The sequence below is a fragment of the Mesocricetus auratus genome, unplaced genomic scaffold, assembly GCF_017639785.1.
Source record: "Mesocricetus auratus isolate SY011 unplaced genomic scaffold, BCM_Maur_2.0 Super-Scaffold_100676, whole genome shotgun sequence".
NCBI lineage: Eukaryota > Metazoa > Chordata > Mammalia > Rodentia > Cricetidae > Mesocricetus > Mesocricetus auratus.
In genome coordinates this window covers 13724732-13740017 of record NW_024429266.1, presented here as the reverse complement: position 1 = coordinate 13740017, position 15286 = coordinate 13724732, and the positions used below count along the sequence as shown (strand labels likewise).

At 52.4% G+C, this 15286-nt stretch overlaps 1 protein-coding gene across 3 annotated transcripts in view; it reads right to left on the bottom strand.

Moving 5' to 3' along the window:
- Coq8a (coenzyme Q8A) overlaps positions 1 to 15286 on the bottom strand; it is a 28727-nt gene that overhangs the window by 5503 nt on the left and 7938 nt on the right. For 2 of the 3 annotated variants that reach the window (XM_005078143.4, XM_040737373.1), the window contains exons 2-5: positions 9773 to 9958; positions 6477 to 6890; positions 6157 to 6223; positions 2260 to 2334 (exon numbers count right to left, since the gene is read on the bottom strand). In XM_005078143.4, the coding sequence (XP_005078200.1) occupies positions 2260 to 2334; positions 6157 to 6223; positions 6477 to 6890; positions 9773 to 9949 (733 nt within the window). In that variant the 5' untranslated portion in view covers positions 9950 to 9958. The remainder of the gene's footprint in view (positions 1 to 2259; positions 2335 to 6156; positions 6224 to 6476; positions 6891 to 9772; positions 9959 to 15286) is intronic. The other variant, XM_040737374.1, reaches the window with a different exon arrangement.

Here is a 15286-nt window from a genome sequence, read left to right as displayed (position 1 = left end):
CTGTGCACTTGACACATGGGTCCTAGCTTCAGTAAGGACTCCCTCCTCAAGGGTCAAGGACAGCACAGTCTGGGCGTCGTCTCTCCCCTCTGCCCCACAGCTTGGCACAGCCAGCTGGCTCACAGACAACCCCTTCCAGCACACAGGGCGGTGGCAGCAGCTGGGTGACGACTCCAGGGAGCTGACAGTGCCAAACGAATCCTGCCGCCAGCATCAGGGCAGCCAAAGAGCATCGTCACCTCTGCCCACAACCAAATCACCCTGTGAAGGCAGGGATAGGTCCCTCTGTCCTCCCGGGCCCTGTGACATTCAGGGCTTTTGCTACCTTCTCCAGCATTAGCCACAGGCCTGGAAGGCGAGGGGCAGAGTGCTCAACAACTGCCCATGTGCCAGGTGCAGCCCAGCCTGCCTGACAAGTCAGAGCAGCAGCTTCCGTGGGAGGGAGAGGGTACAGCTCTGGTGACGGACATGGTGAGGGCTTAGGCTTACCCCTTGGTGGAGGCAAGAGGACAAGCTTTGTAGGAGGGTCATTCCACACAAGTCTGGCTGCCCCGAGGCCTACTTACAACCTTGGGGTATGGGATCTGGGTAAGTGTGCCTACAGGGGCCCCAGCAACAGCAGAAGGCAGAGCCAAGAGGGGAGCAGCTCTCCTCTGCCCTCCCAGCCCCTGGGACAGGAGCGGGAGTGAGCGCCGGACAAAGGAGGGGACTCCTTCATCTATGCCCAAACCACACCTCAGCTGAGTTCCCATCTCTTGCTACCTGGAGATAGCATCTGACCAACTGGGTTTTCCCAGGCATCTCCTCACCAACATGGGCTGTTCCTCATGGGTTAGAGGCATGTCCCCTCCCCAGAACGGCCTGGGCCAGCCAGGACAAGCCAGAAACATGGTGGTATGCCCAACGTAAGACAGGGCCTCCCAGGTCAGAGCTTGCTAGCCTGGACAGCATCCTCAAGGTCAAGGCATGCTAGGGATACTGGGAAGCCAGAGCAGGTCAGGACCTGCCCAAGGCCACTTATCCTGACCGAAGCCTCAAGACCTCCTGGCAGGGCTAATGAAATCTAAGCCTAAACCACCACAGTCCCTAAGAAAGGACACCAGCTGTGCCCTTGGAGCCAGGCTGGCCCCTTCTCCACTTGGACAAGGTAGGGTGGAGAGCAGCCAACAGGGAGTGCTGCCTCTTGGGAAGGCCAGCTTCACGTCCAGGGAAATGCAGGCTGCGCATCCCAAAGTATTTCAGCACCTGCACTAAAAATACCCATGCTAAACCCCGTTCTCAGGCCCCTCCAAGGACACACAGGTGTCCATCCTAGAACTGGGGTCTGTGGGGATATGCCCGTGCCCTCTTTCCAGAAGAGAGAACCCATTAGTGAAGCGCTGCCTGGGAGGCTGGTAGAGCATGGAGGGCGGGTATCAGAGTGTGGGTATCACAAGAATGAGGATGAGAGCTGTGAGGACCCTCAAGAGACTGCAGACCTTGAGTAGGACCAGGGCAAAGGGGGCTCAGCCCAGAACTTCAAATACATTTTGGGAAATGTACTAACAGCCCAGGACACCTAATGGCCCTGCTGGCTGAACTCCCAGTCACTTACCCCCAGACTGGGGCTCACATGGCTCCTTCCCCAGCCAGCACATCAACATCAGGAAACCCCTCAGCAGAACATTATCTGGACTGTACAAGTGACCACTCATCCTGTGTTCCAGGCAGGCCTCATGGACCTGACCCTGGGAGGCAGAAACAGATGATCTGATCTTCGTCTCAGAGGCCAATAGTGTCTGGCATGGTCCCAGCCTCTCTGGGACACGGTCAATGAAGGGAAACACAGTGGGCCTGCCCCAGAGGCCTCCATCCCTACCCACAGGGAAGCAGGGAGCCCTGTGCATCTGCCTTCGCCCGACTGCAATCCAGGAAAGGAGAGCAGGAACAAAAGGTGGGCCCGCGGGCGGGCACGCGCAGACAAGCGAGTATGAAGGTGGAGAGCTGGTGGCAGCGTGGGTGTGGCAGCCAGAGGGAGCCAGAAGGGGCTGGTGACCAGCGGAGAAGAAGGGGAAGGAAGCAACCGCCAACTGTGGGCAGCAGGTCAGTGTATGCACATGAACTGTCACAACCCCAGAAACCCCACCCACATGCCCTAAGTATCCTGAGAAGGGCCCCTGCGGCGGGGACACACGGTGGTCCCCGGTGGCTGACATTCCTGAACAGAGGTGGGCTGGAACTCCTCAGGCCAAACACCCTTCTAAGCAGGGCCCTGCTCACCTGTGGAGTTCTCGGAACGCAGGCTCTTCTTGGCGACTTCAGCCAATGCCCCAAAGCCCAGGCCTACCGCTAGACCTGGAGGGATGAGAAAGCAGACGCTCAGTGCTGGGACCACCCAGTCCCAGGCCTGGTCAGCAGCAGGAGACACTACAGTGAACCGGGCCTTGCTAGGCACTCCAGCATTGTGAAAAGGGGGTAAGAAAGGAAGAGAACACACAGCTCTGGACAAGTGCTTCCTGGGAGTCTGCCCATCTCTCACCCATCACCCTGACAACCACGCACTCACGGGAACACAGACTCCATGTTGAGAGGGACCAGCACAAGACGAAGATGGACCAGGCATGGCCTCTGGGCCACTTCCTGACAATACTACCATAGAAGACGACCACTTATTTTAAGACTGCAAGAGGGACCGGCAGTCTTGATGTTTCCAAGCTTTCACCGTAGCAATATAAAACAGCTAGCAGTAAGAGGTGGAATGTCCCACAACAGCAAAGCCACGGGTGTCCCAGCTGAAGCCCGCAGAGCCGGAACAACCCTGTCCCATCTCCACTCCCAAGCTGTCTCAGACCCGCACCTTCCTGGGCGCGCCCTTCTCAAAGACACACCACTCGGAGACAAGGTGAGGCCTGCTGCTTTCCAGCCTTCCTACAATAATGCATTAGAGAAAAACGCTGGGTTTACTGAAAAACTTATTTCATGAAAAAGAAATTAAGCTGGGCGTAGCCACACATGCCTGTTCGCCCAGCATTTCGGAGGCAGAGACAGGAGGTGGGCCACTGTTCAAGACCAGCTGGGGATACAAAGCAAATTCCAAGATTTTCAGGAATAAATGATGAAGCCTTGCCTCAAAAAAAACCCACAAGTAAATAATTTTTTAAAATGCATTTTAATTAAAAGGTAATTCTTTTACACATTTAATAATTTATCTTATCTACCACTAGGTGGCAGTGCACTCTCTAACAGCAGCTCCTACCTCAGAGGTCACTAAGAGAACCAAAGGTGTAAAGTGCTCACATTATCAGGTCCAGGGCACCACAACAAAACCACCTGCCTACGGAAAACAATCAAGCCAGTGATGACAAAAGAAGTCTCAGGTCAACTGCATGCATGACTTTAAATTTTCTAGTAGCCCATTTTAAAAAGGCAAGCAGAAACACAGAGAGTGAATTCTAATGTATTTAACCCAGCATGTGTAAAATAGACATCAATATCAAAATTAAAAGCATTTTCCATCTGTGGGTGTGTGCATGGTCTTGAAATCCTGTGGGCAGGCACATGCACAGCACAATACCTTGAGGCAGGACAAGCCAAACTGGAAGAAGTCACACACAGTTCCTGTAATGCCCAGGGGCACAATTAAAACATCCCACCAGGAGCTGGAAGGTGGTGGTACACGCCTTTAATCCCAGCACTCAGGAGGCAGAGGCAGGCGGATCTCAACGGGTTCCAGGCCAGCCTGGTCTACAAAGCTACAAAGAGAAACCCTGTCTCAAAAAACCAAAAACAACAACAACAACAAAAGTTCCACCAGGGACATGTTGGTGTGCTGGGATAGAGGTGTTAATGTGGATGCCTGGTGGGGGTAGGCACCAGTGCTGTTCTCTTTAACACTCCTCCTACCCTGCCACCCTGCAGGGCACTGGGCACTAGAGTCCTGATTAAATATTAACTCCCCACCACCTGTCTTCCTCACCCTACCCAGCACAATATCTGACTTAGAAAAGAGGCGAACAGGTGACACTAACCTTCACCAATGTCCCTTCATATCTAGAGTCTTCCTGCCGAGAGCACATCCTGAGACAAGCCCACAGAAAAGGCAGATGATGTCACAGGTCATCAGCCTGTCCAGGTGAACATACGACCTTCAGGGCCCTCCTAAACATACCCTGGCTGGACTTCACACTGTCATACCGGTCCTGGCTGTATCTGGGCTGCTAGGCAAAGCACAAACTCTACAATTGGGGGAGCTGTTACTAAACAAATGCCTGAAGGAGCATTCCAGGAAGGAGGCCTCAGGCTCCTCAGCAGTAGCACCAGGCCCAGGAGCTGCCAACTGAGGGACAGGCTCCCTGCAGCAGGCAAACCAGAAGGTAAAAACAAGCTCACCCAGCCAGCAATCATGATCTTGGCCTCCCCAGTTTTACAAACTCAGAATAAACTGCCCCCCAACCCAGGCACCGGGTCTAGTGTACTGTGACTCTTGGGACCCCTGCCCAGCTCAGCCTCACCCAGAGCAGGTGGACCTGGGGTAACTAATTTCCTGCCACCTTCAGGTACCCTGCTTCCACACCTAAGGACCTCACACAGCATTGCCTCTCTTACTGTGATTCCTGGTCTAGAAGGCTTGTTGTCACCAGGACAAGGAAACCACTGGTTACAGCCTCCTTCCAGGCCTGTAACAGCCACTGCCCAGACACAGAAGTGCCCAACCCGTCTCTCCTGAAAGGCGGTTTTGCCGTCAGGGAGTGGCAGGGCACAGAGCTCTTGTGCCCAGGTCGGGGCCTCTTCTGGGTACTCCGGTCACCAGAGAAGTCACTCCACTCCCACCCAGTCACCAGAGGAGAAAAAAGCAAAACAACTTTCAACAGCAGGGTCCTTCAGAGCAGGACGGTGACACACAGCAGAGTAAGAGCAGTAAGTCACCACTCCTGGTGCTGCTGGCCCTGCCTGCTGGAACTCCAGCGTCTGTTTACAAAGCAAGGCTGAAAGAGGCCTCTGCAGAAACAAACAGACAACACTAAGCTATCAGGCATGCTACGCCACAGACCAGGTCCTCCCAGGGAAGGGGGGGTGGTCTCGAGGCTTCTTCTCCCAGGGCCTAGGCTCAGCCCCCTCCTCTGAGTGCACAAAATAGCGGCTACCACAATGGGGCTGGATCCATGAGGGTCGATTATTCCCAGCCTGTTCCTGCCCAACACCAAGTGAAGAATTTGCTTTACCACACACTTCAACCACCATGATGAACGGCCTCACCCCAGGCCCAGCGTCAAATGAACAGAACTTGAACCCTCTGAAACCTCCTATTGCTTCTGTCACATTTTGTCAACAATAAAGAAAAAAAAGGTACAGATGGAATATAGAAGAAAGTGCATTTCCCAGAAAAGGGTGGACAGAGGTCCTGGGCCTCCCTGAGCAGCTCAACACCAGCAGCACCATGAACCCATCACACCTGTTGCATGCCTAACTAACCTCTGGCCAGGGTATATGTAAAACAAGCTCCACAACTATCCTTTTGTTACTTGCATTGCCCGGAGAACCTACTGAGGACAGCTACACCTCAACAAATGGCACCACTGCGAAAGGCCAGCATTCCTCAGAGGACCTCCGCAGATGAGCAGTGGGAACACTCCTTCAGTATGTAAGCGTCCTTCCAAAAGAGCACAGGTGTGGGATTTCGAAGGCTGATCATGAGAGCAAGGACAGACGACGTTCTCAACACTGGTGAGGTGAGATGCTTTATTGACAGCAACAAAGGGGCCACATTCTCCCAGTATCATGACACTAACAGCTTCAGACCTATGGGATCTGCTAAACCTGTCCCCCAAATGGCTGGTCCCGGAGCAAAAAGTCCTCGATCTAGGGAGCCGACAGGCCCAGTGAAAAGCCTGTACTCATGGTCAGTCTCCTGCCTGCAAAGGCTGCCCTGAGCAAGGCCCACAAAGTAGTCCAGGCTACAGATCATGGCAAGACTCAGCCACACACCAGGCCCAAGGACAAGCCAAGATGGGGGTGGAATCCAGAAGCCCATGGGAATGCCCAGACCCTTAGCAGCTGGTTCATGAGCAGCATCCCACACGGCTTGATCCCCAGACCACTCCCACCTTAAGGTACAGTGGCCTCCACTGTACTCCACTCAAGCAGGACAAACCGGGCAGGGCAGCACGGCCACCTCACCTCCAAAGTTGGCCAGACGCCCAATCCGGGTAACTGGCACCTTCCGCTCCCGAGCCCGCTCACTGAGCTGGAGGGGAAAAACAAAAGAAACCTATGGAATTGACAAAACTGGAGACAAGGCAACCTGAGACTCTCACTGCCTGTACCCTGTCTCCACTCCCACTGGCCCCAACTCCAGCGGGCAGCACTGTACCAAAAGGTTGCTGTATTCTCCAAGACACAGCATCCCAACGTGGGGGCGGGGGCAAAGTAAGGGTCAACATCAGCCCCACTGGAAGTAGGGACCACCCAGGTCCAACCATGCTGCCTCTCAGACCCACCATCTGCTTATGTGGCTTGCTCTCAGGGCGAGCCTTGGCCTGCCGGGCCTTCTCAATGTCTTCAGCTGTGAGGCCCCCCACAGGGGACTGGTCCTGGTGGAAGAATCTTCGCTGGATGCCATTGGCCAAGAACAAGTCTCTGGTGTCTACAAAGAGCCTCCCATTGACTCTGCCCATAGAGGAGGTGGCCTGTCCCGACAGCCCTGCTTCCCCGAAGGGTCCACTGGAAACGTAGGTAGGAGCTGGGCCCTCGCTGTGGGTATGACCCAGGGAAGAAGACAGAGACTGGTCCGGGGAGGAGGCTGCAGAGAAGTCCAGGGAAGCTCCAGCTGACTGTGGTGCTGAGAACTGAACCTCGGCTTCGAGATCTTCCAAGTTCTCGGTGGCATACACATCTTCATGCGTATCTTGACCCTGCGGAGAACAAAGGAGAGCGTAAGAGCAGGTCTGGCCTGGATCTCCTCCTGGTGAGGGCACTGCATGTGGCTGCCAACCAGCCCTCTCTACCTTCCAAAGGTAAGCCTATGCCTAAGACCCCTGTGGAGGTCCCGTCACAACCTAGGAGGCATCAGATAGCTCTGGGCTGCTTCTTCCAGAACTCTGCTGTGGTCTTAGCAGGCAGCCATGCACACCAGGGAGCACCCAAGCAGGGCCAGAGAAGGTGCGCACGACCCTAGCAAGGAGTTCCTCACCTATAAAGCAGGGCCAACACCGAAGCCCGTGGGCCTTAAGGAGAGAAACCAATACAAAGGCCGAGGAAAGCTTGCAGAAGCGTAAGAGACCAGTGGCAAAAGCAGTCACAGATGGAGCCCACTGGGGTCTGTGACAGACACCTCACGGCTGGCAGACCCCCGCCCCATCAGCCCGGGTATGCAGCTAAGAGGTTCTTGCTACTGGTGGTCAGAGCCTGGCTGTTCTTGTGGATCTGAGACACGGGGAAAGAGGGCAGTGAGCACCCCATGTTTCCTGTGTACGTTACAGTTCAAACTTCAAGCTCAGGGTGAATTCAGAGATTCACTCTGATGTTTAACCTTGAATGAACTTGAACAAGTTCCAAAGCCTTCTCAATGACTTCTACATCTGAAAATAGGGCTCACACTGTCAGATGGTGACGGAGTTACAGCCAAGGCCCCAGAAACTGGTGAAGGCTACAATTACACAGCACTGTGTCCTAAAGAGAGAGAGGTTGATGGCCAGGTTCCTGGTTCAAATGAAATCTCAGCAAGTGCCATGGCCTACGCGCTGTCCACACGTCACACAGCAGCAGCAGGAAGCCTGGAGCCCCCTTGCTCAGCTTCTTGACATGCTCTGAGGACTAAAGAATAAGCCTTGCTCTCCCACGGCAGTGGATGGTAGACTAGGTGCTACTCTCACCTCACAACAGGAAACTAAGACTGCCAGCTGACGTGACTGGAAAAGGCCAGAAGGCAACAGCAGAGCAGGGGTCCAAAGCCAAGGGCCTGCTCTGCCATACAAAGTCCCAGAGTCTAGGTTCTTCTCATAGAGCCAGGGAAGGCCTGGTATGAAGAGTCTGAGACCCCTCCTGTTCAACAACTCCCATGATAAGCACTTAGTCTTGTGTAACTGCTTTAAAGAAGCTGGGGAACCCTCCAGGCGATGAAGAACCCTAGTGCCTGAAAGGGCCCCAGTCTCTGTACGTACCTGAAGAACAAATGTGTGAGTAAGTGCCTGGGCAGCAAGGCACACAGGTTCCCAGTGCATTGGATCCCTCAGACATCAAGGGTGAGGAAAAGAACCCCAAGCCCAAGTATTAAGGAGTGAAGGGGGCCTCCTCCATGGCAGGGGGTTAATCCATCTTCTGTCTCTGGTGACTAAGGGAAGGTCACCCTGCCTGCTGTAGACTCTAGCTACATAAAGGAATGGCGGGGGCAGCAGAAGTCCTGAAGAGTGTGAGGAGAGAGCTCGCACACCGGTGGAAGAGGCCGGTCTAGCATGCAGCCTCACTTTAGCGTGAACCAGAGCACTGAACAGGCTCACCTTCCGCTTTCCACAGGACCGACCCCCAGCAGGACTCCCACCACCTCAACACCACGGGGACAGGAGCTGGGAGCCAAAACAGGAAAGGACAAGGATTCCTGCCCTATCATGAGTCTTAGGAGGACGCACACAGGCCTGCCATCAGCATTAAAGGACCTCAAGTATAAAGGGCATAAAGACTTGTAAAAGTGAAAGGCATCTGTAGGAGGAAAGGGCTGAGAATCCTGGGCATAAAACTGAGCAGAGGCTGGGGACTGGGACAGCCTCATATCCAGAGAAGCATGAGACCTTTATCCAGAACCATGGGGGGAAGAAGTGTCTGTGTAAGCCTCCAAGTCTGTGGACTTGGGTTATAACAACAGTACCCTCACAGAGGAACCTGATCTGCCCTAGCACGACAGCGGGACACGCCACAGGACAGTAAAGAGACAGGGCCCTCTCTGCAAAACAACCGCGCGCGTGCACATACACACACACACACACACACACACACACACACACGCACACACTCACACACGCACTCACACACACACACGCACACACGCACTCTCACACACACGCGCGCGCGCGCACACACACACACGCACACACATAGACAGAGACAGGCAGGCAGGCAGGCAGACACAGAGATGCGCACGCATACACATGCCTACAGCTAGGTATATTTGCACACTGCTTTGGCTTAAAACACCCCTTGATACAAGATGTGGACGTTGGACCTTGGCACAAGGTAGCCTTCGCCCCAATCAGGAGGAAAGCTATCACTAGAGCTACAATAGCTCCCACCCTGGAAGGGAGCTCCTTCAGCAAATAACAAATGGGTCTTGGCTGCGGCTCAGCAAGTCTTGCCTACAGGAGGCGTCTTCAAAGGCTGAAGTTGAGCCAGGCTGATCTATACATGAGCCCTGCTGTGTACTGCATGTCTGAAACCTAACTTGCAGCAAGTTAGTACATGGAGAGTCATTCCAAAACGAGGACAGAGCCAGGAAACCAAGAAATGGCCCCTTATCAGATGCCAAGTCTAGTAGAGCCCTAATCTTGGACTTCCCAGACTCCAGAACTGTGACAACTAAGCTAGTGTTATTTAAGCTTCCTAGTCTGGTACTCTAGTACAACAGCCAGATTCTCACATAAGCGTCCTGTCCTACCCTAAAACGGCACAGGACACGCCAGCCACTGTGCTCTCCAGTGTCGTCTACAAGACAGGCGTCTCTGTCCTGGCACTCCCGGGTCTCATTAGGAGCTGCAGATCCAGCTCTCTCGCAGCACCCACACCACTGCTGGAAGGGGCCTCTCACCTGCGCCTTCCCAAAGACCATGCTGATCTGCTCCACAGCGGTAGACTGCAGGGCCCTGGCCGCCAAGATGAGCTCCCCACCAAGGCCCAAGTTCTGCAGATGCGTTTCCACAGCTGCCTGGGTCAGCTTGGCAAGGCCTTTGGCCACCATGATGGCATCCCCCAACATAGCAGCCATCCTTCAGGGCTGGAAGAAAAGAGGCCAAATTAGGAAAGGGGATTACCGCATCTCTCACACACTGACCAGGTCCCCATCAGACTCTGAGCAGAAGGCAAAAATTGGTGGCTTGCTTTTTCTACTCTTCTTCCCTTTTGAATGAGGTGAACTGAAGAGGAGAGGAACCGGGCCCAGGCACTTACCACTGCCCATGCATTTGCTCACCTGGGCCTTAAAAAACACCCCCAAAAACCTCGGTACAAACGTCAAAGGGCTGTGGCAGAGCCCAGTGTCAGCACGAGTACCAACCCCTAGTCTTGCGCTCTTTCCTCTGGACAAAGGATGTGATGGTGTAAAGACGGCCCCTCCCCAGCAGTTCCCCGCAGAGCTTAGGGGTCCACTCACGACATGTGCCTCTCCCCAGGCCTCAATCGCTGGGGTTACCTGCCTCCTCAGGTACACAGAGCAGGGGAAGCAACCACACAGCACTGTGGAGGCCTGCGGGGCTGCCTCCACTCTGCGCCTCCTCGCTCCCTTTCTCTCTACCGGCCACAGGAGAAAGCGTTTCTTAATGTAGGTCAGGGTCAGAGATGCTGAGATCCAGCATCCACAGTGTTAGTGGTTAGGGCCTGGCCTAGGTGGTCATTTAACTACCCTTGAGGCATGGTTATGAACTCAGATAAGTCCTGTTAACATGCTGGAAGCTAAAGAAAAAAAACAGAGGAGTCAGAGATCCCACTGGCCTCTCCAAGGAGCACAGTGACCAAGGCAGGAAGCAGAGTTGGGCAGGCCAGTAAGCAAAGGACACGGGGTCTGCTTCAAGTCCCAGGGACAAGAAAGCCAGAGCCCCTAAGAGGAGTTCACACAGGTAGCCTCCATGAGGCATGAGCTGAGCAAGGACTCTGACACACAGACAGCTGTCAAAGCGCACCTGTATTTCATCTTTTCACACATCAGAATGTGGGGACATCTGACCATGTCAGCCCTGGTCACTCCAAGGATTCCAGCATGATCTGCTCAGCCCCAAGGCATGGGGGTGGGGGAGTCCAACAGTTAAGAGTACTTACTACTCTTACAGAGAACCCGAGTTCAGTTCCCAGCACCCATAGCAAGTGGCATGCAGCTGCCCGAAAGCCCAGTTCCAGGGAAGTGATGCCTTTGGTCAAAAACCTTAAAAGAAGAATTGTTGCTATAGTAACAGAAACACACTAACAGGCTGGCGACTATGAGGATGTGTATAGAATGTGCCCTTGGGTAATGCCAGCAGTTAGCACGCATGGAGAATGTGCATTTCTACACACCTCTTCTTTTTTAATTTATTTACTTTTATTTTTTATGTATTGGTGTTTTGCCTGCAGGTACGTTTGTGTGAGAGTGTCAGATCTTAGAGTTACAGACAGTTGTTAGCTGCCATGTGAGTGCTGGGAATTGAACACAGGTCCTCTGGAAGAGCAGTCAATGCCCTTAACCACTGAGCCACCTCTCCAGCCCCTTCTACACACCTGTTAATATTTATAAACAATCCATGGCCCAGTCTGCCAGTAAGAAAGCAGAGTCAGGGAAGGGAACTAAGTAGCCAAAGTCACCCAGCAACTCCACAGTAGCCTGTGGGATGGGGTGGGGCGGGGCAGGGGTGGGGTGGGGCGGGGCGGGGTGGGTTGGGTACCACTCAGCCCTGGCCTGCTCTGTGCCTCCTCCCACACCTATCTCACTGATTTAGGGCAGTGCACTGCTTGGTCACAGGCTACACACCCTGCAGTCTAAGCCAGGAAGTTGGAGAAAATGACCATACTACATCGCCTGGTTCCATGTCACACCCTGGGTTTCTGCTCTGCACTCCTCTGATTTTATGGCAATAAAATCACAACCAAAACCCACAAACCAAGCAGCTAGGACTGGTAAGAGCATCCAGCTGGAGCTCAAATAGGCCTGTTGGCAGCTCCTAACTCACAGCCGCCGCCACCCTTGACACACACTGACACATCTTATTCACTACCCTGAAGTCGAGGGGGAGAAGCACCCAGCAGGGCCCTGGAGAACCTGGAGAAGGTGGTGGACCTTGAAGGAGATCTGCACCAGAAACACTCCTGCCTGTGGCCCAGGACCATCCGCTGTGCCCGAGGGATCCCAAAATCAAGCCTTACTGTAGATCACCTTTAAATCATACTGAGAAAACCAGGACACAAATCCCCCACAGACCATGACCCCAGTAGTTACAAAACCTCGCCTGCCTATTCCCTGACATTAAGTCAGAACAGCCACCTAGATCTGCTTCATTCAGACTTTGATTTTAGGCTTAACACTAACTCTGCCTGAAGTCTCCATTTAAGTTACTATACCCACACACTAAACTTCCACAAGAACAAAGCTGGGGAGTGACTTGGGGCCAGTCCAGCCTACCTGTCCCACTGCACTGACAAGAGTTTAACTTTTACAAATCATTTCAGGTCCTGCACACTGCCACAAGGCAGCTGTGGAGCCCACCAGAAACCAGCTCTGACTACCCTGCTTCCTGAATACGAGTCCACTGCAGGATGAAGTTACACCTTCTTACAAGGATGCAAAAAAAAAAAAAAAAAACAACAACAGCAAACCAACAACAAAAACCCTACTCATAAGAGGGAAATGAACCAAAAAGGTTAAGTTCCTGCATTGGGAACTATGAGTAGCAATTATCTTTTTCAGCATGTTCCAAACCTTTTTAGTTCACAAACCTTCAAAATTGTAAATAAGTCATCTTTTAAAGTATGTAAATAGGGTCTGGGGATGGTCCTGTAGTTAAGACAGCTTCCAACCTCCTGTAACTCTAGCTCCAAGAATTCCACAGCTTCCTCTGGCCTCAGTGAATACCTACATGCATGCATACATACATACATACATGCATGCATGCATACATACATACATACATACATACACACACACATTAATAAAAGTAAAATACATCTTTTAAAGATAATAAGTAAATTAAAGGGCTGAAAAGCTGTCTCAGTAGCTTGAGTGTTGTTCTTCCAGAGGACCAGAGTTCAGTTCCCAACACACTACCTGTAGGTAACTCAAGCTCCAGAGGATTTGACATCCTCTCTAGCCTTGACCAGTACCACACATACATGTACATACTCACTCAGACACACACACACACACACACACACACACACACACACACACATACACACACACACGAAATGCTTAATTAAAAAATTAGCTAAGAATAATGAGCCTCAACAGCTATATATGAAATTCCAAAATGGTGCCAATTCCCACCCTACATACTGTTCCCCAGAGTCATCTGAATGGGAAGAAGGCCCCTTACAGATTTCTGGGCACTGTGTGGTAGATCCTGTTCTCAAATCATCAGTGATTGCTAAAGAGCACAGCCTACTGTTTATGAGCATGCAGATTTCAAAACCACTGTGGCTGGTCCATGGCCACCCCCTTGGGTAAACATTATTTACCCACCGTGCAGGGGTTGTACTGGGCCTCCCTCACGGTACAAAGTGAACCAACTGTTCACACTCTTATCAGCACAGGCAGTTGTCTGTGAGGGAGTCCCTGCCTCTGAGAACCAAAGCAGAGGTGAGGGATCAAATGACTAGCAGTCTCCATCCACAGCTCTTCTCCTTAAAGACCCTATCTCTAATTCAACACAGGCCCAAGGTGACCTATGATTCAACCATGCCAGGCACTCAGCTAGGAGGCAATCACATCATAATTTACAGCAGCTTCATGAAACACCCAGGAACCTGTGGGGCGTTGGTGACGCATGCCTTTAACCTCAACACTCAGGAGGCAGAGGCAGGCAGATCTCTGTGAGTTCAAGGCCACCTTGGTCTCCAGAGCAAGTTCCAGGACAGCCTCCAAAGTAATACAGAGAAACCCTGTCTCGGGAGAGAAAAAAAAAAAAAACTCTTTCCACACACAAGAACCATATCAGTACCACAATTTCATGTACTGATATTGAGCCCTTGTGTGGACTATCAGCCCACGACCCTCCCTATCCTACACCAGCCCTGACACAGCACCCTGCTGGTTTGGGGACCCTGTTCCTGAGTAAATGCTCTCCTCTGAGGGGAAAAAGGATCCAATAACCCCAAGGCAGGAAAGCTGTGTGAGAGGATAGAAACACACGTGGGGAGCATGCTCGTGAGGGACCATGCTAACATCCTTCATTCACATCTCCCATTGTACCTGGCTTGTCCTGCAGACCCTGGGTCAATGTGTCCTAAACATGTGCCCACAGCACAACAGCTACAAGCACATATAAAACAGCACTAACGCCGTTGTAGAGCAAGCATTGACATTAAAAACAAAGGAGGTACCTACCCAAGTGAAAAATACAATCCTCAGAGCCTAGACATAGACCCCAGTCCTGCCACCACCAACTGGGTGACTCAGTTTCTCCCCACCACCACCACCACTCTTTAAATTATTCACTAGGGACACCAACTCAGTTTCTTATATGCCTCTTCTGGCCCTAATGTGTTAAATTTCTAACCGGGAAGTAAGTAAAGACAGTCTCAAAAGAGACAGAACTGCAACGAAGACTTCCACCGGGACAGAGAGACTGAGAAGGTGGCATGGGATAGCCCAGAGGCAAGTGTCCCCAGGCTCTGGGAGGTTTTCCTGCAGGCCATCATTTACCAAACTTCCAAAAACCTTCCAGGATTACCTCCTACAGTCAAGGCCCCAACTGGAAGTTATCAGGGGCACTGAGGGTCTTCAAATTAAGTCTCCAAGACTGAGAAGCAGGCCCAAGAGACACAGACCTGGTGGATGAACTTCATAAAGACATATCAGCAGAGAAGTGAGTATCATTCCTTGTAAAGACGTGACAGACACAGTAAGCAATTCCAATGAGCACAAAGCTAACAAAAACATCAAGCACACTGGAGACCCAGGCGGTGAAGAAGTCCTACAGGGCATGAAGGTGGCCATATGCACCCCTCTTCATAGCCGGGGCATACCAATCTGTCACTGTTCTCAGGAGCTCAGAGCAAGCGGAGGGCAGTGTATAAGATTTACCAAGATCAGCCAATGCCCTTCATAACTGCAGGACATCACAGGCCGGCTCTCGAGCCAGAAAAGCCGTGCTATTCACACCTCTCAAAGTCAGGGCCTATCCTCCTCTGACTCCTCTCTGTCACCACTGCCACTAAAGACTTGGAATGGCTGAGATAAGTCCTCAGCCCTGAGAAGCCGTCTCCAAACAGGCATCATGAGTCTCCTAGTGCACACGCATCCTCAGGATCCTTCAGGCACTTCAAGCTCAGCATGTCTAAAGTCAACCCTGAGACCCTAGCCCCACGTAACAGCCATACCTATTGCTTTGGACTGCCCATGCACTCCCAGGCTGCCAGACAG